At 40.8% G+C, this 23,150-nt stretch overlaps 1 protein-coding gene across 6 annotated transcripts in view; it reads left to right on the top strand.

Moving 5' to 3' along the window:
- Positions 1 to 2,534: 2,534 nt before the first annotated feature.
- The window catches only part of DYM (dymeclin), a 208,125-nt gene continuing 187,509 nt past the window's right edge, over positions 2,535 to 23,150 (top strand). For 3 of the 6 annotated variants that reach the window (XM_056514018.1, XM_056514017.1, XM_056514016.1), the window contains exons 1-2: positions 2,535 to 2,657; positions 13,616 to 13,793. In XM_056514018.1, the coding sequence (XP_056369993.1) occupies positions 13,654 to 13,793 (140 nt within the window). In that variant the 5' untranslated portion in view covers positions 2,535 to 2,657; positions 13,616 to 13,653. The remainder of the gene's footprint in view (positions 2,658 to 13,615; positions 13,794 to 23,150) is intronic. The other 3 variants (XM_056514014.1, XM_056514015.1, XM_056514013.1) reach the window with 1 other exon arrangement.

Genomic DNA, 23,150 nt, shown 5'->3' with positions numbered 1-23,150 from the left:
AAAGAGGTCCACATGGATGTAAAAAGCCCTGGACAGATCCGTCAGGGGTGGTGACTTATATCGGTACTTGCAAATGGGTCTATCTTAACGTCACGCAACCCCAAGACCCAGGATGGGTAGTAGGAAAATTCTGGGGAGTTAGAATATGGGAACCCGGGAAAGACCGGGGGGGGCATATTGTTATAAAGAAGGAAATTGTACCCCACGATCCTCAACCTGTTGGACCGAATCCTGCAATAACAGACTCAAAAGCCACAATAATAAATCAAGGTGATTTAGACAGCATGACCCCAGAAAATTTCACGGAGGCTAATAATAAATCACAGTTAATGGAGACCACGGCCGTGACGCAACCAAGTAGAGGGACCCTATGGAAAATCCTACAAGCCACCTTTAGGGTGTTAAATGGCACATACCCCAATTTAACTAAAGAGTGCTGGTTGTGCTACAGTATTAATCCACCCTTTTATGAAGCCTTAGGTTCTGTAGCAAAGTCTAGAAGAATAAAGGGGACCAATCCTTCCTTGTGCCTTTGGAAAAGGGGAAAAGAAAGCACCCCAGGGGTATCGGTGGCTCAGGTAACTGGGAAGGGGAGGTGTATAGGCAACATACCTCGGGATAAAGACCACCTTTGCGGGGTAAAAATGGCTGTAACCGACTCCCGCAAACCGGCCCAATGGTTGATCCCTGCTGCAAACACCAAGTGGGTTTGTAACACATTAGGGGTAACCCCGTGTATATCAATATCTAATTTTAATGAAACATCCGAATACTGCATTCAGGTCATGGTAGTCCCCCGGATTGTGTACCACCCAAAAGACTATGTGTATGCTCATCAATTCACTCCAAAACACCACTTAGAGAAACGAGAACCGTTTACAGCCCTCACAGTTGCTATATTACTAAGTATAGGAAGTGCTGGGGTGGGGACAGGAGTGGCTTCCTTAGTGAACCAACAGCAAGGATTTAAGGATCTCAGAATTTCAGTAGATGAAGATTTAAGTAAAATAGAGAAGGCAATAGACGGTCTCGTAAAATCAGTAAGATCTCTTTCAGAAGTTGTATTGCAGAACAGACGGGGATTAGACCTGTTGTTTTTACAGCAAGGGGGACTGTGTGTGGCTTTGCGAGAGGAGTGTTGCACCTATGCAGACCACACTGGGATAGTAACTGACACCATGGCTGAGCTCCGAAAACAACTGGAGCAGCGCAAGAGAGAAAGGGAGGCCCAGCAAAATTGGTATGAGTCTTGGTTTAAATATTCACCCTGGCTAACGACCCTCTTGTCAAGCATAGCTGCACCAGTGATTTTAATAATTTTAGGGCTTGCTTTTGGCCCCTGTATTTTCAACAAAATAATTAGCATTGTAAAAAGCAGGTTAGAAGCCGCTCACCTCATGTTAATACGAGCAAAATATGAAGCCTTAAACGGGGAAGAGGAAAAAGATTATCTGGAGTTAAGTAAGAGGGAATTACAAAGATTTAGCGAACAAAAGTAATAATATAGAAAAAGGGGGACTTGTAATAAATAAGAGGCCTTTTGTTCGCCTGACAGACTTTAGACCTTGGAGGAATATCACCAAGATTTGTGAGGTCAGAATGGGAGTTGTTCTGCTTTGATCCTCTGACAGACAGACCTTGAAAAAGATATCGCTAGAACTTGTTAATTGCTTTGCTCTGCTTGATAGGCCTAAAGTAAAAAGCCAGAATGTGTTTTGCTTTGCTTGCATAATTACATATTGTTTTAAGTGCCAAGAAAGGAGTCAGTGGCTGAGGAAGACTACTCGCCCTCATCCCCCGACCACCAGAAGGCAGAAAAAGACCCCCTAGCAACTGGAGGAGCATGCGCAGAATTACTAAAGGAGGAGCACGTCACCCAAAAACCTAACAGCTTAAAAGGAACAGACTAAGGGGGGGTGGGCGCAGCAGGTGGTGGAGTGGAGACTCCCCTGCTGCCCAGCGCTGAATTTGCTTTTGCTTTCTGTAACCAATAAATCTTTAAATTGTTATTTGATCTTTTATAGCCCATTGCGCTCATTTATAACACCTTCCACTGTCCCAGGCTGCTCCAATTCCCATCCAGCCTGGCCTTGGGCACTGGGAGCCATTGCCTGTGTCCTGTCCCTGCATGCCTTGTCCCCAGTCCCTGTGCAGCTCTCCTGGAGCCCCTTCAGGCCCTGGCAGGGGCTCTGAGCTCTCCCTGGAGCTTCTCTTGTGCAGCTGAGCACCCCCAGCTCTGCCAGCCTGGCTCCAGAGCAGAGGGGCTCCAGCCCTGCAGCATCTCCGTGCCTCCTCTGCACTGGCTGCAGCAGCTCCACGTCCTTGTGCTGCTGGAGCCCAGGGCTGGAGGCAGCTCTGCAGGTGGGGTCTCACCTGAGCACAGGGGCACAGGGGAGAATCCCCCCCGCCCTCTGCCCATGCTGGGGCTCAGCCCAGGGCAGGGGGGGTGTCATGGCCGCCCCGCCCGTCATGAACTACAACTCCCGTAGTGCCCTGCGCGCTGCCCCGCGCCGGCTTCGCGCACGCGCGGCGGGGCCGCGCCGGCGACGTGGAGGCGGGCGGGGACCGTGAGGGGCCGTGAGGGGACCCGGGAACGGCACCGGCCGAGGCACCCCGCCACCGACCCCGCCACCGAGCTCGGGCCCAGGGCACGGACGGTAAGCGTGGCCTCCGCGGTGTCTTCGAGGGGCACGGGCGACGGGAGGAACCGGCGGCCGCCGGCTCCGTAAGGGGCCCCCGAGATCCCCCGGTTACCCCGACGTCACCGTCCCCTCGTGGCGCGGGCCTATGTCGCGATAGATGGAGGGATACCTTGCGTAATTTGACACCGGTACTGCGGATAGTTGCCGAGGCACCGGCACTCGCCATATCCCTGCCCAGGCTGGGGCATCTCCAGGGATCCCTCACAGGGTCCCCGGGTTGTACCTGTGTCCCTTCGGGATCCAGGAATCGTTCCTCCTCTGGCTCCCCAGGATGTCCTTGTGTCTCTTAGAGATGCAGGGGTCCCTGCCAGGATTCTCAGAATGTGGCCGTGTCCCTTTACCCAGACACTGAGTGCTCACTTACCGGGATCCTGTGATTCCGCAGGGTCCTGGGATGTCCCTGTGTCCCTTTAAATGCGCCTAGGACTGGAAAGCCAGAGATTCATACCCGTATTTTGTTATGTGCTCTTAATGATATTTATCGTTCATTTTCCATCCTGTTCTTGGGAAGCAGAGGCTTTTCTATTCCTCTGCAGCATCTCAGGTCTGCTGGGGCTCACTCTGCCTCTTCACTCCTACCACATTGTTTTCATACTTATGAAGGATAATATTTATCAAAAGCGAGGCATCTTTTAGCTTAGAATTCAATTGGTATCTTCTCTGAGTTGCCAAGCTTTGTATTACCTCATATGCCTTCATGCCAAATGCTGGTTGTTTGTTTATTTATTCTTTTTAATCTCCTGTGCTGGGTGTAGGGAGTTCATGGGGCTGTAATCTGATTTTTTCCCTCTCCTGTGCTGAGGGATAATGTGCTGGGCTGCAGTTGTAATCATTGTAGGTATTTGTAGAAGTAAGTAAGCTGTTGATATTTCCATCACAGATCACTTTTGGAGTGCAGGGGAGTGGAAGGAAGCTCCTGGGTGGTTGGGTCCAGTGTCCCAATGCAGGGTTGTGTAATCCCACATTGTGTCAATTCCCAACTGAAAAACGTTCAAGGTGCTCCAGCTGGACCAACTAGAAAATTGCCATTGCTCCTCAGATTGCCAGGAGCTTGGGAGGGCCTTGTGCTGTCATTTCCATGGGCTGTTTTCTCTTTCCACTGCTGCTGCATCAGCAGAGGCCCGTGGAGAGCCCAGGGAGTGGTGGACCCAGCTCAGCACTGTCACCTGGCTGAAGCATCCCTCTGCTCCTCCTCTTACAGTCCCGTACTGATGTTTTAATAGCAGAGCTTCTAATCCCTCATATTTCCTGTCAAATCAGTGAAATAAGTACTTAGTAGCAAATTACTGCTCAACTTGGATGGATCTGGTTCTTCCTTCCGATGATTTTATCAGATTAAGAGGAAAATTCAGAGATGGTAGAATCCCAGACTGGTTTGAGTGGGAAAGGACCTTAAGGATCATCCAGTTCCACCCCTTGCCATGGGCAGGGACACCTTCCACTGTCCCAGGCTGCTCCAAGCCCTGTCCAAACTGGCCTTGGGCACTGCCAGGGATCCAGGGGCAGCCACAGCTGCTCTGGGCACCCTGTGCCAGGGCCTGCCCATCCTCCCAGCCAGCAATTCCTTCCCAATATCCCATCCAGCCCTGCCCTCTGGCATTTTCTGACATGCTGTGTTTTTAAGATGTTGTTTTTAACATGCTGATGACTGACAAAAGTCACTAAAAGTAAGAAATCCTGTTTGGTGGCTGCTGAACTGATGCCACAGTAGATGATTAATATTTTTAACAGTATTTTTCAAAGCGTATTCTCTAAAGTGGGAAGTCTATTGCACCTTGAAGTAATCCCACACCCTGGCGAGTATAATTTAATTTGCAGTTGATCCTGAAGATAGGTGATATAAATCACAATGTGTAATATAATATAAAATTATTACAGATACAGAGCAGATTTATCTTTCTGCATAACATGCTTTTTTATGCTGTAGTTAGACCTTTCGCTGTGAGAAACTTCAAAAGCAGAGACAAATAATCCTGTTCCAAAAATATGGTTAATGTGGAAGAGCACAGATACCAAAATAGTTGCATAATCTTTGAAATATAGCAAAATATACGAATATTGAAACAAATGCAGGCCTTTTAATGAACATCTGAATATCTGAAGCTTAAATGGTGTTTGAATTACCATTTTGAAACATTACTTTGGCCTTTAGGCAGGCGTTCCTTACATCTGATAATGAAATAGGGAGGAAATACTTGTGTGTAACAGTAATCTTAACATCTTTTCCATATAGAAGCTACTTGATTTATTAAATCAGGCTAGGTTTAGTCTGGTTTGTATCATATCCAATGCAGTTGTCCATTTCAATTATGGTAGAAACAATAAATTACTATAAATTGATTTTTTAGGTAGATATACTGCGGGTTTGTTTTTTTTTTAATAGAGAGAAGGGACAAATTCATCAGAGCCTTCTCATATTGAACAAAATTTCCAACACTATAATCCATCATAGATTATCAGGGAGTTTGTGTAAAACGGCTTTTAAAAACCATTGCTGTATTTGTAGTAATAAAAGTCTCTTTTTGGCCACTGCAAGAAGATAAGATCAAACCAGCAGTGTTGCTTCTGATGTGCTGTATGTTCTTAATCTGTGAAAGCAGGTCTCAGTATGGGTTGTGCATATTCTTGATTTGTCTTTTTTTTTTTTAAGCTCCATATCCCTTTGATATTTTTGTTTAAAGTTCAATTTGTCATTCTCATTTTATAGTTCCAGCACACCTGTCCTGGCTGGCAGCAGGAATCTCACTGGTGAGAGCAAACAAAACCTTTACAGAAATACCTGCCCACTGCAGAGAGCGGAGATAGTATTTGAATTTTCACTTCTTGAAACTTTTGAAAAATGTGTTATTTACCTGTAGTAGTTTTGTAACAGGTGTAGAGCCTTTTACACAGAAATTACAAGGTGTGCTTGACCCAGCCTTCTTCCCTTCTGACAGTGTTTACTGATTGGATTAAAGAATTTATTTCTGCATGTACTCCAAAAAATGCTAGCTGTGTTTGAGTGCTGAGCTGTTCTTGGGGTGTTGGAATGTAAGAGGACGGATAGAGGTATCTTTTTTTGTAATTAAATTTTTTCATAACTGCCTCCACACCAGCTCTCCTCCCCTCTGTGTCAGGATGCCTCTGTAAAACTGAGTCTGGGATTCTACTCTCAGATTGGTAGGCTTAGTGCAGTACTTATTTAATAACTTATTACATAGGAAGTTCAACAGAAAAGTTATCTTTATGTTTTTATAGCTTTAAATTTCATTAACTCTTGTCAAATTTTATATATTGAGAGGCTTTTGAACCTTCAGGGAGATACACAAGTACTGTGTTTTGGTATGGGAGTGTAACTGCCAGCACTAAAAATGAGCGTAATTGAGGGCCCCATAATTGACCTTGTGGGATTTTGTATTAGTGGACTAGAGATCTGTTTTGTTGCATAAATTGCTTTGTAAATTGGACAAAGAAGTCCTTAAATGCTTATTTACTTGTAAAGTTAAATAGGAGCTCTCAGAACTTCTTGACAGAAAGGTGTTTCACATGCAGGATTCAGCAAAAGCTCCCTCAAGAGGTTTGCCATGTACCTGCTGCCCTGTCCTGACAGAACATGGTGACTGAGGGGATGGAGGACAGAAAGCTTCATGTAGATTAGCTGTGTCACTCATGGGTATGTGCTAATGGAAAGGCCAATACATGTTGGGTGAAAATATACTAATTTTGGGGTTTAATTTGCCACAAGCCTGTATTTGCTTATTGGTGTTTGGGGCCATCACAGAACATTTAATATTTTTTAGAGCTCTCTGTATCAGAAGTGTCTGTTGTGAGGCAAAAGGTTGGAATGGCATTTTTGTGTAAATTATTTTTGATCTCTTATAACTTTAGAGAAAAGCAACTTGAGCAAAGTTGTTTTTGTCCTCCTGTGAGTCAGTAGTTCCAGTTCAGGACATGGCTTTGAAGGTGACCTATAAAGGTGACTAGTAGTTCACTTGAAATAAGGTACTTTGAGATTAGTCAGTGAGCATCTGCTTATCAAAATTGTTAAATTTGGTGATCAGAAATTAGCAGAGTGGATCACCAGTAACCTGGAGGTTAGAGATTATAGAGTATATGAAAATGCGTTAGTTCTCTGAGATGGCATTGAGAAACATGATTGGTACATCTCAGTCTCATTTATGGAATTTAGGTTTTCATTTTTCTGTCACCTCCTTTCAGAACACTTTAATAAAGTGTGACAAATTGTGTAGGGTGAGCTGTCAAAGACAATAGCATTCCTTGTTGAGCAGTTTGAGAAGCACCACAACATCCGGGCTCACTCACATACGAATTCTTCTGCTTGAAATACTCTGCCTCACCATGAAGGTTTTGAAAAATCCCTTCTTCAGCTGTGAGCAGAACAACTGTCCTGTAGGTGGGACATGAAGGAAACAGATTGTGCTCTTCAGAATTAGGCTTTTATTGATCACTGACTCCCACGAAAATGTTGTGGAAAGGGAACTGGAGCAGAAAACACAGCATCGTCACTCGTTTTTTCAGCCGCTTGCCTTCCCTGTGAGGGGCCGTCTTTGCCTGCAGTAAATCACTTCTGCTATGTGCAAGACGCTTCAGGCTTCAGTGGAACCCAGAAGGACTATACTGATGTCACTGCACTGCTGCTCAATTCAGGTTCTTACTGTGCAAAGGAAAGGCTCTAGAACAGCAGGAGAACGAAAAGAGATGCTGTGATTGTTCACCCAGCTGAGTAAACAGTGAGCAAGTCAGATAATTTATGTTGAGAGCTGCCTAAAGACCTTAAGATGGGTTTTTTTTATTGTATTGTTCTTGTTCTTAGGCATTGTGGGGACCTCTTCATAATTCTGTTGCATTTCTTGCTGCCATCTGTGTTTCTGTACTGATGTGCTGAGCTTGGCAGGAAGATGTTTTGGTACCTGGTGAATAGTTTTTGTGCTGGGCTGATGCAAAGATAGGTCAGAGGGTTGTATCAGTAGCCATCAAACTTTGCAGTGTCTGAAACACAGTGGGCACAGGAGAAACACAGGATTATCCAGAAAACTATGGAAGATGGTACTGGCCCCCAGGCTGCAAAAACACAGCCTGTCATGGTCAACCATGTTCTCTAAAAGAGCATCTACTTTTGTGTTTTTCACAAAAGCAGCTTGTCTGTTTGCTACTTCTCATAAGACTGTGTTTTTTGTGGTTTGGTGGGTTTTTTTCTGGGGGGTAGGGAATTTTGTATATGTCTGAACAGTTTCAGTATGCAAAAGTAAAAGGAGTGGGTAAAAGGAACTGAAGAAAGGAGTGATTGCCAAAAGGCAGTAGAAAAGAGGAGAAAAATTACAAATCAATGTAAAGTGAGCAGAAATAATCTTTCCTGCATAGCTCATTAACTTAAAAACTGTAGGAAGCTTTTTTTAATTGGTCACAAAGGATGCGTTTATTCCATTCTGAAATCTCCCAGGCTGATTAGCTGTTGCTAACTGGTGTATCAAGAAAGTGAATTTTTAATAGTGGTTTGATAGTGTTTGAATATTGCTAAGCATTGAGTTATAACTGGAATATTCTGACTCATTAACATGCTTTAAAAACAAATACTATTTCAATGCTCTTCTCTGATTTAAAAAGGCAAAAATTTCTAATGTCTGAGGATTGTAAAGATTGTTTTTTCCTGAAGATCCTTTTTACTGGCATGAATTGTATTGCCAGGTATTTCTCCATCATTAGTTTTGCTTAGCAAAATCTTACCACTTTAATTATTGAAACCAAAATTCTTACAGTTTTGTACATCTTTGTGTGAAATTAGTGAATGATCTCTGATCTCTGATCTCTGAGTATGAATGAAGTATTTGCACAGTTTTTGTCTTTGTAGAAAGATAGAATCTCATTTATTTATTTTTTTTTTATTTTTATTTTCAGTCTATTAACAGCACGAAAACTTCCCCAAAACAATTCCCCAAGCAGTGTGGGTAAATAAACATCTAATGTGCCTGCAAGACTGCAAAGTTGCTCAGAGAAATTGTGTCTGCCCCATCTGTGGAACTGTTCCAGGCTGAGCTGGGTGGGGCTTGGAGCAGCCTGGGGAAGTGGAAGGTGTTGCGGCCCGTGGAAGGGGTGGGATGGGATGGCCTTTAAAGGTCCCTTCCAACACAAACCATTCTATGGATCTATGAAATATTACTGTAACATGGCTGTAATAGTAATTACTGTGTTACTGTAACAGTGATTACTGTGTTACTGTAACAGCAGTCAGAATTCAAGTATCTTTTGCAGACTGTAAAATTCAAATATTGGAGCTGAACAGTACATACTGATAATCTAACTTCTGTGTTTTCTGTTGCATGGAGAATTATGTGTAAATATATTGCAGTAGTCTCATAACTCTGTGACAAGCTTCATGTTTGGATTTTGTAGGATGCTTTAATGTGTCATGGGTGAAAGTGCAGTGCTTTGGTAATATGGAGTGAGCAGCATCACATCTCATGTTCTCTTCTTTACAGTGATTGTGGCTGCTTTTCTTGGAAAGAAAACAATGTCCATTTGCTTTAGTTTGTAAAGTTGCAAACTGTAAAGGTAACCAGAAATTTTTGTTAGGTTTTAAAATGTTTCCAGTATTTTCATATGGTTGAGTTAAAGACTCAACCTAGCAACCAGATCTCAGATGACATTGTAAAATCATGTGCATGACCATCTCAAATTCTTACACTTTAAAGTAGTAATTTAAAAAGAATCCCACAGCTATATGTAATCTATATTATTCAAGATATCTGCGGACTCAGACAGACAGCCATGGCAAGCATAGTTTTGGAAGGGGGCAGCTGGCTTTGCAGTACAGATAAAATTCCAGCATTAGCAATTAAGTTGTGACACCATTAGGAGATACTGGCCTGAAAGGAACTTTGATTACTTGTCTAAACTTATTTAACTAGAAGATACATAAAACATGACAAGTTTTTTCCCAAGTTCAGCAGTACACATCTATACCTTGAGTTGCACTTAGGAACTCATACATGGCATCTGTGTATTGCTGAATTGCTTTTAACTTTTTTTCAGAGGAAAAATTGTATTCTTGTAAGCCTTGTTAATAATTAATACTAAAATCTTCTGGAAGAAACAGCAAACTTGGGATTTATACCTACCCTTAGCAATTTGAGATTGGAAAGAGTCCCTTGTGTTGCTCTAAAGCCTCTACTGCTGCATCATGGTGCCAAGTTCTAGGACTAAACAGGTGCTGGATTTAATAGAGAGTGACTCTTGCAGACCAGGCTGTGATTCTTTGGGGGTGTAATAATACCGAGTAAAACTAAGTGAGTTGCTAATAAATTGTGTCTGGTTGGGTTTTTTTTTTTTTTGCGGGGGGAGAGGCAAATAAATAGATTGGCTTTTTGTAAAATTTTATTTTAATGAACCATGCTTTTGTTTATTTAGTGTATTTCAAGGAAAAGGAAATTAGATTTCATTGGTAATTTGCTGCTAGAGTAAGGACTGACTTTCCTGGAGTGAAAGGGAATTTCCTGTGATGTTTGATGTTTGTTGGGGCTGTCCTGCTTCAGTGTGTGAGGAAGCAGAAAGTGTTTAACCTTGTGTTTTGCAATTTCTTTGGGATCCCCTGGAGCAACCTTTCTGTGCAGTGGGAACTGTTATGAAATTCACATGTAGGAAAAATCATGGAGAAATAAATAAATAAATGTTCTAAATACTGCTTAAAGCATACTGTTGTAAATCTGTTCCAAGTACTGACATACCTTTTATATTATCTAATGACTTGAACCTCTACTATCTTAACCAGCATACAGACACAGAGGCAGTGCCTCTTAATCAAAAGCAGTGTGGACATTTAAGTGGTTACACATTTTATTTGAGTGATCTTTTCAGCTAAAGGCAGCTGTATCTAAAAGAAACATTTGATAGCATGTTTGAAAATTATTTAAGGTGGTGACTGCCATTTATTTAGTACTATTTAGTAGCAGCTGTCTTGGAAATGTGTTTGAGATCATGACTAGCATGTAATCAGCTAAGTTAGAACATTGGGATTAATCTGTTACTATTGTTAAAATGCCTGGAAATTAAATGTTGATTTTTTTTTTCTATTTTAAATTATTTTTAGACATTTTTCCTGTAGGATATTCATGTACTCTAAAGAAGAGACTTGTTTCCTGGGTCACTTGATGGCTGGAGTTCCTCAGAAATGTCTTGCTTATGTAAAGCAGGGCCTGTGGTTCAGATTGTAGGAGCTGCAGGTCTCAGGCTGTATCATGAAGTCATTGCAGAGCACTTCATCAAGCTTTGGGATAACACAAGCTCTGGTGGAAGAAGTTAGCTTTGTGTGCCTGTAAGCTATAGGATGGATCAATAGAATCTGCTCAGATTTTTACTTCAGAGGGGTGTAGTGAGTGTAATGTATGTAGGAGAGGAAAGAAACCACCTGGGATATAAGAGGGAGAGAAAATCTGTATGTTTGTTTGCTCTGAGATTTGTTGGCTCTTGAATCAGTGGAAGTCAAAGCTCGCCAAGTCCCCTTATCTACAAGCTACTGTCAGGTATTTAAAGCTCAAGGTAACAGGTGGATTATTTTGACAGGTCTGGATGGCTTGATATTTATTTCATTTAGAGGAGAAAATAATCAGCTGGTGCCTTATTTTTCTGTCGCTTTGGGGGAGGCCTGTGGAATGAAACATGTTCTCTGCAGTTTGGAAGGAGCCAGCTGGGCATTAGAGCTGGAGGGCTCCCAAGGGGCTCCATAGCTTGTCACATTGCTTGGGAGCATGGCTGTGGCTGTGGAACGTGGGGCACGTTTTTGGGCAGTGTGATTTGACACTGATTCTGAAAACAGACAAATTTTGCTAAGACTTGCTGTTAAAACCCTCTTTATTTTGGATTTTGTCTTAATGGTATTGAACCTGCTGCCATACCATAGGAAATCTGGAAAGCAAGCATGACTCTTTTTGAAGAATTAGCTTGAAACTAGTTGTCATATTTTTGGGAAGGTGGTTTAAATGTGGGGGCTTTGGTAGCTGCAGCGAGCTGTAAGAGAGCTTGTAAATAAAGAATATGGTGACTCATCTTAAGAGAGCATGCTAAGGATTTTGGGCACTGTCTGTGCTCTGGCATGGAGAACTCAAGAGTTCCAGGTGAGGGTGGAGGGATTTGAAGGCAGGGCTCCAGCTGCCTCTTGGTTCTCTTCACTATTGGTTGTTTGTCTTGGAGCAATTGAGCTGGAAAAATGAGCAGAGAATGAGAACTTGAAGCAGTGAGAGACTAGACTTGTCTTTTCTCCAAGAAATAAAGGTTTAAATGTAGGGCCTTTAAGTAATTTAAAGGCACAGGAACGAGGCTTGAGTCATTATATTGGTCGAGGGCTTTTGCAGTAGTTGAATATGTTGCAAACATGTCAGGTTGGATGGGGCTTGGAGCAACCTGCTCCAGTCCAAGTATCCCTGCCTGTAGAGTCTCCTATAAATAAAATATAGAAAATAATCACCAATTTCTTTTTTTTTTTTCTTTTTTTTTTTTTTTTTTTTTTTTTTTTATGGTAAGCCTTCACATTTTAAAGATCTCTCTATTACTTAATATATCTTATATTCTGCTCTAGATGACGCGCTGACCCCTTGTTGTTTCATTTGGGTACTGTGCAGTTGCTCTAAACCTCAAATATGAATTCTTCAGAGAACTTCTGCTATGGCTGCTAGTGGTGCAGCTTTTTGTTGCAGTTCTTGCTTGTTTTTAGTAAGCTTTCTTCATATTTACACAGTTCTTTAATAATATTAATTGCTATTAGAAGTATCTTTTCTGGAAGTAATTGCTGCTGCGAAGTTGATGAGTTTGAGAGTATCATAGGGTCATGATTCTTGTATCTGATACTTTGCATCTGTATCTTTGTAGGAACCAAGGGAAAAGTTGCTGCTGGGTAGTAGTTTACGTCTTTTGGTACAGCTGTGCCTGTTCTTATGTCTTATGCCAGCTCAGGATTGAGTGTTTAGGTTACAGTAAATGTTGCACAGCACTTCTATCTTGACGGGATGCCTTTTTTTCATACAAACTTTTAAACCTATCAGTCACAGTTATTTTGTCCCAACTGGTGGAATTTTATTGAAGTTGATGGCCTGGAAAGATGTGAGGTGCTTGGGATCATACCTGGCACTCAGTCAATAGCATTGTGATGGTTCTCTTTAATTAAATTCTTTACAAAGATGAGAAGCAGCGTGAAGAATTTAAAGCTTCTCATTCTTCACACATATCAAGTACAACACATACATACAGTAAGAGGGTTTGGAGTGCCATCTTCTGCAGTGTCCCATCAAAAAGCAGTTGTATTTCTGATGTGTTAATTTTATGTCTTTTTCACATTGAAATAGTTGCCTGGAAGGAACCACATTAACTTAGAGAGGTCAGGAGATTAATGTATGGTCCACAGGACCTTTGCTTGCTTGATAACAGCATGATAAGAGCTGTGCTTACTCTGGAAAGGCAGGAACTTTAAACTGGTGGCACACAGGAATTAAGTGCATCCTTACAGAAGCAGTGATTTTCTATCTGTGCATGTTCAGTTTGAAAACATATTTCTGAATAGTATGTCAGCATGACACGCCATTAAAATTGTGAATTCTGTGTTGTTTCTCCCATTACTAGTAGCCTTGTTACTGATAAAACTGTGCTCCAGTGCTCTTGCTCAGTATAATTTATTAAAATACAAGTGAGGTGATGACTGAAGTAGTAGCACAGAAACTTTTATCTTTCTGGACCAAAGATGTTATTGTCCAAAGTTTGTTGAAAGGAAATCTTTCTAATATATTCCTATGTTCCTGATTCCTACATCTCAGTAATTTTTCGAGGAGGTGATCTAAAGCTCTACTAGTGGCTAACTCAGGCTCTTCATATTCCTTATTTGTGCAAAAGACTTAAAATGTTTCTTTCTTCTTCTTTTTTTTTCCTCGAAGCAATGAAAATTTAGGAAGACATTTGCCAAATAAAGAAGATGGGAGCAAATAGCAGCAGCATCAGTGAGCTTCCAGAAAATGAGTACTTGCAGAAACTGTCAGGATCAGAGCCCATCTCTGAGAATGACCCGTTCTGGAATCAGCTTCTGTCTTTTAGCTTCACCACTCCAACAAACAGGTAAGAAGGTGTTGAAGAGCTGGCTTTGATAATACGTTATTAGAAGTGACCAGTCTGAAAGCAAATGAGTGGTTATGTTAATTATTCCTGTTTTAGGTAGCAGAGGAATAAATACCTGTGCAAAATATGCTGTTGTTTCTAAGTTTGAAAGTGTTTTCCACCACCTCTTTCATTCCTGTGTGTTTCTTTCTTCTTCATAATAACTGTAATTGCTATTCATTCTCCTGGTAAAGATCAGAAATAGGGTCTGTAGTATTGGGGGAAAGCCTTTTTCCTTGTTTCCGGAAGCTCTCTTTTCCTTTGGTAGAACATTTGGGTTGACTGTATTTGTAGATTCCAACATTTGAAGTTTCCTCTAAATTTAGAGTGAATTGTACTTCTTGCATGATTTAATTATAGTTAGCTTTTGAGTTGCTTGGTCTGTATGGCTTCTTTTCACCCTCTTTGCATTTTAAAAAGAAATTTGGTGTGTTTTCTCCATAAAGATATTTTCTAAATACCTAAAATTCAAGCTTTGAATGCCTTTTCATTCGAGAAAGTGGTGTGGCTATAAATAAGATCAGTATTTTTTGTAGGATCCATAGCACATCTCCAGAAATAGAGAATTTAACTTCTTATAACTTCTATAACCCAAATCCATTTCTAAATTCTTTGGCCTATATGTTGATTATCAGTCTTACAAGAACAATCTAGTATTTATACCTTCCAGGTGTTGCTTAAACTGTTTTTACAGTTTTCAGCATAAAACTGGTGCTTCTCTGTAAGTGAAAGTTCAGGCAACTGGAATGGAAAATGGTTAAGGTAAATAACTGGGAGGCATTTACTAGGTGCTATTTTTGTAGAGATTGAGGAGGAGGAAGTATTTTGCCTTCTGCCTGAGAGAATAGCCAGGGTTAGGGAGAAGGCACAGTGTTGTGGAGGGCTGTAAAGCTGATAAAGGGCAGTACAGAATTGGGAATGTGCGAGCAATCAGTTGTTTCTCCTTTAAGATCCCTGAAGACAAGAATTATTTACAGCCTATCCATGACTAATAGAATTGACAGTATTCTAAGAGTATATATAATACTCTGTTGTTTGGGTTTTTTTAAGGGGGAATAATTACAGTAAAACCCCACCTATTTCTTTTGGTTGTTCTGTTTTCCTTCATTCCCCTATGAAAGTTAAGAAGTTTTTCTTAGCTTGTTTTGCAGCTTTTTTATCCATGTTTCATGGAATTCAGATCCAGTGCAGAGTAAATTTACTAAAGCTCTTCCAAATCAACAAAGCAAAAACCTAACCAAACAAAAAAACCTCAAGAAAGAAACATAATTAAAAAGACAAGTAGTCCAATAAAATAACCCAAACACAGGTTGAAATCTTTAATTAGCTGAACACCAGATGGTGCTCTTGCCTGGGAGCTAGAGCAGAAATATTTTTAGAGGCATCTTTTCTGCAGCTTAGCCTTGGAAGGAAACAGAAATTTCCCATCTACCTGAGACAACCATTGGCAAGTGAAATCAGATGATGTTGGCTGCGCAGCACCCTCAGCATTTGTCTATATCAGATAACCTTGCCTGCAGGAATGTAACAATAGAGGTCAATGTCAATTTCTGAGATTGAAATCTTCCAAATTACCAAGTTAACTCTTTTTTTAATGAGGCTTAAGTGTCAGGAGCAAGATGTTTGTTTGTAATTTGTGGAAAGGAGCCAGTTTTCACCTGTCATACAGAATAGAGTTTTGCAGGTTTCTTCTCTTTATAAATTTACTTTTTCCAGTTGTCTGTTGTGAAACTAGTGACTTGTTTGCAAGAATTATTGGAAGCTGAGTAAGTGTTTTGTGCTGTTTTTTTCTGCTTGCACTTGGTGATACTTCAGAATAAAAGATCTGTTCCCTGAAGTTTTTGCTAAGATGGGACTGATGTGGTCCCCAGGGAGAAGAGGACTGTTTTCTCTGGTGCTGCTTTGGACATAATTCTGTTATACATATGTCAGTACCATAGGGGAGGAGGCATAGAACAGCATTAGAAGAGCAGGTGATAGAAAAAGTCATGTTGGTAGGAAAAGCAATCAGCCAAACCCAAATTATCCAAGCAAAAACCAGCAAGGTGGGGAAGTGATGGGGCTGGGGTGCATTTACTCCTTTCAGCAACAAATTTACCTTGTTGGCAAGAAGCCGTGGCCATAGCAAGGCAACAGTATCTGCGAGGAAGACTTCCATGGGAAATAGGAACCTGTATATTTAAGAAAGTCTGTGGGGTTTTTAACGCTTTTCCATATATGCTTTTCCTAGTTGGGAACTTGTGACTAGTGCTTTGCTTTACAGAAACTGTTCCAGGTTAGTCCAGGTACTGTAGATCCCAGGTGTCTTCTGTGGAACAGTAGTCTTTGTGCCTTGTCTTGAGAGATGGGGAATTACTGTCTTGCTACTCCAAGAAACATGAAGACATGTTACCAGATCTTAAAACAGCTCTGCTTTCTGTGCTCTGCTGTCTTCATTTTCTTATGATTTGTTTGTCTTGGCACTTTGTTTTTCTTTATTTGTCCTTGTTTTGCTTTTCTTTCTTTCCCCTTTCAGTTTGGTTGATCTCTTCCTCCTTTTATCGATGCCTCATCTTCTCTCCTTGTTTTTTTTTTCTGACCTTTACCTGAATGAATGTGTTAATCTCTCTTTTTCTAGTTCCATGTGAAATTGTTTAGCATTGCTCATTTCCTCAGCCATGCCTTCTTTACTGGGTTTTATTTTTTCAATCCTGCCTACTTTTTGGTCTGCATAAGGTAGTTTTCCGTATGGGGTAAAGTTTGCCAAATACCAGTGCTGCCGACTGCAATGTTGCTGTATCTCTGTCAGCAACATTGATGCAAGATGCTCTTGCCCTTTCACTATCTCTTCCAGTGTTTATTTTGTTCTTCTGTGAGTTTAATCAGGAGCTAATCTATCTGGAAAACATAGCAGAAGTGTTTATTTTTTCAGCCAAGATAATTCCCTACGGTGATTCATAGCTTGGCACCACAAAACAATTCTGGCACGATGAGGGATTGATTTTTTGGGGCAAAGCAACCTATTGATCTAAAAGGTGGGATTGCTTAAACCTGCTGTGCCATCCAAAAATGAACAGGAGAGCATGTTGTCAAAGCAGAGCTGGCTGCGAGGAGTCCAGTATTCTGCCTTTCTGGGCTGCTTGTTCTTCCTTTCATACTGTTGATTTTTTTTCTTAATAATTAGGCAAATATTAAAAGGGAATATCAGCTGTCAGTAATCAGAAATGAGCTGATGGTGAATCCCTGCTCACTGCCTGCGACTCTCCTGGTATGAGTGAATATAACAGCCAGAGCCAGCCTGTGTGTCTGGCAGGTAAAGAAAGCCACCAGGGCCTTTCATAGTCCAGGAGTGGCAGCAGATAAGTGGTGCAGACATTAATGACAGTCAAAGGAACAGCTTCCAGTAGTTTAGTTTTAGGTTGCCTCATGCTTTTCACTGTAAAAGCTTTATTGTGATATCCTCTTCCATGAAGCAAATCAGAGTGCTAAGCAGGTACTGTTGAAGTGTCTGCTGAGACATTTCGGGTTTGGAAGTACCTGGTAGACTAATTTCACACTCTTGCATGTTTGTTTGATCTTTCCTTCATGGGTCCTTATTTGTTGCAGAATGGATTTGTGGGAGCTGAATTAAAATTGTATAAAACCTCTTAAATCTACCGCTTCTATACTTTAGATGACTGCCCTATCAATCTGAAAGTGTTTGGATACTGGAAAAATTAAATACAGCTTTTCTGGATGATTTTTTAAGTTACTGTCAGGATTAAGAGCTATGAGGTTTGCTTTGGAGTATTAGCTCCCAGTCTAGGCAGATTTTGTGTTTGTCTGGCTTTTCTGTGATTTGCTACCAAGAATGCAACCTCCTCCTTAGTGGTGGTATTAGTTACAATTATTTTCTGATGGAAAACTTAAAGTTAACTAAAGCAGAACTTGCTGAAAATCATGTGCTTAATATTTACTGTTCTGCTTTGTTCCTTCCCCAGAGTTATTAATGAGTTGCTGGTTCAAGAATAATGTGCATGGGCCTTTAATGGAAAGGCATAAAGATGGGAAGCTTTTATGTTGCCTTAACATGGTACATTTTTTAAAATGGTACAATAAATCATATGCTGCCTTATATTCTTTGATGTCTGTCCTCCAACTAGTCCATTAAAATCAGCATTCCCACAGTATGAATTTAGTAAATGGGCTGGTTCTTTTGTTTTGTGTTCAGAAGCAAAGAAAAAAGGCCTTACAGTGAGGAAAAAACTGTCAGGAAGCCTACTTGTTTTGGTTTTTTCCTCTCCTTTTGTAGAGGAGTACTTGTCTGCTTTGGTTTGGGTCTTTTTCTTACCATACTAAGAGGGGTGTTGTAGTGTGAATATGTTTATAATTGCAGCTTTTAGGCAGAATGCTTTCTCTTGTTATGTGGAGATACTTTAACAGAAGCCACTGCAACTTTGAAACATATTGTTGGGCTTTTAAAACAAAAGCAGATAAAACTAAGTTCTTCAAAGTTGTCTGCTGTCAGGAAACAACCTTCACTGTCTAAATAATTATGGTTTTGCTGAAGACTGATTGTTAGTAAATTTAAAGTAAAGCAGCTGAATTCAACTATATAAAAATAATCCTATTTATAATGCCACTGGTGTTTTTTCCCCCTTTTTCTTTTTTTACCATCCTCTTCTTTTTGGAAGTAATGTTTTTTACAATACATGCCAGAATAGTTGACTGCGGGATCCTGCTTTTTGGTTGTAAGAAGCCAGAAATAAAAATCTGCAGTCAATGATAATGATGAAGTTTTATTGACTAAATTGCCTGCTCAGTTTGCCATTCTTTCCCACCTCTACTGAAAGAAGGTTTTCTTACAGAAAACTAATTTTCTGATGAAGAAACTCTTTGGACTGTGATGAGAGATTGCAGACACAAAGTGATTAAATCCCAATGAAATAATGATTATCCTTGATTGCTCTTTACTTTCACCACTTATATGTAATAGCTGCAGTCACACAGATGCTGAGTGTATAGAGTGGTTTTTAGTGACAATTGGTATGCAGAATATTCTTATTACATGGTGAAAACAATCACTGCCACTATAAAAATCTCTCTTGTTTGGATACCTTTAAAATAAACAAAGACAAACCAATTTTCTTTGAACGTGGCTGTGCTGTCAAGGAAGCAAATTTCACTATTATTAATTTTAGTTTTGCTGAAGCCTGTGGACTTAGCCTCTACATAAAAGAAAAGCAAATAAAGTAATTTCTTTCTTTTATTAAGTACTTGCTAAATCTGCCCATCAGATCACAGGATGAGGGAGGAACTCCTGTGAAGCCTGGAATTCTTTTCTGAAGTGTGTGGGAAACAACCATGCACCTCACAAATTTGCTTGTATCCAACTGAGTCAGTAAAGTCTGTATAGTTAAGAATATTCTGCTTTGAGTCTATTCTGTTTGCCCCATATGTTCAAAACCGATTTGAATCCCCACATCAGGTGATACCTTTTGTTCTATTCTTGGAAAATTGTAGAACTGGTGAATATGTAAATATGTACTGCTCTCTGAGGTGGTTCAGTGCAGATTGTGCCAGTTGAAGTACATGTGCAAACTCACCCAGGTCACTGTGATCATGCTGTTAAAGGTCTGTAGCTTGAAGCTGGTATCACAGGAGCCCAAAACAGTTTGAGTTGGAAGGAATCTTAAAAATCATTCCATTCCACACCGCTGCCATGGGCAAGGACGACTTCCACTATCCCAGGTGACTCCAAGCCCTGTCCAGCCTGGCCTGGGACACTGCCAGGGATCCAGGGGCAGCCACAGCTGCTGTGAGCAGCCTGTGTGAGGGCCCCACCACCCTCAGAGTTTGTTCCGTGTGCATGTGACCAGTTTCCATAGAGGTGTCCTGTCTAGGGCAGAGTTTCCTGGATGAGACTGGTGTGCTTGGGTTTCTCCTACTGATGCTCAGTAGAGCCATCAAGCAGCAGGCAGAGTTGACTTTTCATACTTATCGCCTGTTTATAGATAGATAATCTGTTTCATGTTGCAAATATACCAAATGTTTCTCATAGAGCAGGAAATATTTTACACTCCATCTTTTACTTTTATGTTTTCTAACCCATGCCCCCAAATGCCACATCTACACTGCTTTTAAATCCCTCCTGTGATGGCAACTCCATCACTGCCCTGGGCAGCACTGCCAGGATTGGACAGCCCTTTCCATGAACAAGTTTTAACCAATTTCCAACCTGAGCCTCTCTGGCACAGCCTGAGGCCATTCCCTCTCCTCTTATCCCTGTTCCCTGGATGCAATTCAAGTACTTATTAGCAGTGTTCTGTGTGGCTTAATGAAAGGACAGATGTTTCACTGTTAAGTTTCCATTCTTACATTCATTCATTTACTAATCTCATTTCCACAGGAACTGTGGAGAAAAGTCAGTGACACAGTTGGTTGTACTGTTTCTTTTGTGCCACCTTGTGAATCTTGGCTCTGGCATCTTCTACCCATATCTTAATGTAATTTACCTTCTGTCTTTTCACTGCACAAGAAAACACCCAGACAGATTTTTCCATGTCTCTCACTTCTCTTTCCTGCCCAATCAAAGGAAAGAAAGTCACTGTTGAGTTTGGCCCAAGGTGCTTAGGAATGAGCTGCTATTTTTTGTACCCCTCCACGATATTGTCTCTGTGAATTCATCCTTGGGGGTGTAACAGTATTGATTATTTCACTGATATGTGTCTATTGGGGTGTTATTTCTGCTGTAATTCCCCCTCACTAGGTGTTTCTTTTGAGTGAACTGAAATTTTGCAGTAGCTGTTGCCTGGTCTTGAGTGTGGCGAAATTCACTTTTGTGTTCTTGTTGTTGAATAAGAGGCAGTGGGCTGTAGTTAATTTTTAAGTTAAGCTTCATTTTAGTATGAAAAAGAATTACTTGAGTATTAAAAGCTTTGCTAAAGATCTGAAAGCCTTGCTTGCTTTGCCACTGCTTTTGATCCTGGCAACTTGTAGAAATTAAACAACTCTGTGGAATTTTTTTTAGGACTTTGTGTGGGTTTTAATAACTCAAAGAGAAGAAAAAAAAATCTGTAAGAGTGCTATACTTTGAAACCTAACCTTAGAAATTAGGGAGAAAATGAACCATAATTCAAAGCTGAATGTCTGCATTTATGGTTTAAATCCTGGAGCAATTACAATAACCACTCTGACTGTGTCCCCAGGATCTTTGGATAGTGGGAGGGGTCATGTTGTCTTAGATTATGATTTTTCAGTACCTAAGAACTCTCTGCTGAGTTGTTGTCCATTGTAATATTCACCCTCCCTGCCTGCCAGGTCTCGGGAAGGAATAAATCCTGACGACAGGCAGCCAGCTGAGCAAATTAAGAAGTTTTTGTTTTTTTAAAGAAGTGTAAGGTCACATAGACCTAGAAAACTGTTGTCCGTAGTTGCTGGTGGTGTGTTCTTGCTCAATACCATTTGTTTTTAATTACTCTGTATGTTTGTAGTGCTGGAACAAGAGACCACCTTTGAGACCAAGCCTAATGTTTTTAAAGTATATATCAAAGTGTAAGCTTGTTCTTTCTGAATCTTGTGTTTCAAAGCAGTTTGTGAGAGAAGATTGAATGCTGGTAATTGATATCAGGACAAGCCAATCTGCATAATCTGAGGTTGTCTTAGGATATTCAGCTGTAGGTGAAGAGCTGTCTCAGCTGTCAGCTCTCTGCACAGTAAATTAGTCTGATATACAAGAAAATTTGCAGGCATCTTAAAACTTAATTTGTTTGATGTCTCTATCCTGAATAGTTTCCTGTTGAAGGGTTTTGAAATAATTCTTTTGACTCCTCTTCTAATCCTTATGAGTTGGGAACAGCTCAAACTCCACAGCTTCTAAGAGTATGAGTTTTCAGCACTGGAGTTGGTTTAGCAGTTTCCTACACAGCACAGCTGATAATCTCAGGTTGATGCAATAGTGTGTTGTAAACTGGATTACCATGCAAATTTTAAAATACTTCACTGGGCTTCAAAAAGAAAGGAGGACTGTGTTATGACTGCAGGCATTGAACTAAGTTTTTTTGACTGTCCTTTAATTTGTTGAACTTCAGAAGTCCCTGAAAGTCAGCCTATATATTCAGTCTGTATAGGCTCAACCATTTCTTCCAATACACTGAGCAGTAGGATCTTCATGATATGACAAGACATGATAGTTTTAAACCAGAAGAGGGTGGATTCAGACAAGATAGAAGGAAAAAAATTTAAAGATAAGAGTGGTGGAGCAGGGTGCCCTTATGTTATTAATATTCGTATTGCTCAGTATGGCAGTGAGCACATTATCTGATGATTTGTTTTGTTTTCCCATCTGTTAAGGATGTTTTTGAGGATCAGTTGCCTTGCACTGGTAGGTCAGAAGTATGTGTTTGTCACAGCTGTGTGGTTTCAGTGGTTGCTGTCAGGTTTTGCTTTAGTGCTTTATTGTTGTTTTCAGATGATGTTTTTCTGAGGCGTATCACGAGGCAATTAATGAAGCTACAAACAATGTGCTGTATCTGATGTGATTGCTGCACTAGTATAATAACGTTAGTTAAAAGGAAAGAGCTGCTTAGCTTGAGGTTAAATGTCAGATTGAGGTTTCTTTTATTCATGTTTTTAAAAGTGCGTCATTTCATGTGAAATTTCTTGTAAAAGAAGTTCAAATTCTTTCTGTAGACTGCTATTCTATTTGTATTTTCAGTGACACCAAACTGAGCATGGCAGCACGGCAGCACTGAAGCTGCAAAACTAGCAGTAATAAAATGCACATGGAATCACAGAATCATCTGGGATGTAAAAACCCACAAAAACCCTGGCGTTTTTGTCCTGGAGTGTTTCCCAGCACTGCCCAGTCCACCACTGACCCATGTCCCCAAGTGCCACATCCATACCTTTAAATCCCTCCAGGCTTGGAGACTCCCACCACTGGACAGTCCTTTCCGTGGAGGAATTTTCCCCAATATCCAACCTAAAACTCCCTTGGGACAGCTTGAGGCCATTTTCTCTCATCCTGTCCCTTGTTCCCTGGGAGAACACACCAACATAATTTCACTCTGATGAACAATTCACTTTTGAATATTAGTTTCCTGTTTTGTAGTTACGGTACTTCAAAAGAATATTGCACTGCCTGGTGTTAGGATGATGGAGTATTGGAATGAGTTGCTCAGAGTGCTTGTGGGGATACTCAAAAGCCACCTGGACATAGTCTGGGGCTGTCGGCTCTAGGAGATCCTGCTTGAGCAGGGAGGTTGGACTAACTGACCTCCACAAGCTAATGGATAGCTAAAATTAAGTGCTTCATAGAAAGATTTTATTACTGTTTTGTAATGAATTTTCACTTCAAGT

This window comes from Oenanthe melanoleuca, chromosome Z (assembly GCF_029582105.1).
Source record: "Oenanthe melanoleuca isolate GR-GAL-2019-014 chromosome Z, OMel1.0, whole genome shotgun sequence".
In the NCBI taxonomy this organism is placed as follows: domain Eukaryota; kingdom Metazoa; phylum Chordata; class Aves; order Passeriformes; family Muscicapidae; genus Oenanthe; species Oenanthe melanoleuca.
Note: the sequence above shows the minus strand (reverse complement) of the source record. Positions and strands in the feature narration are given on the sequence as shown.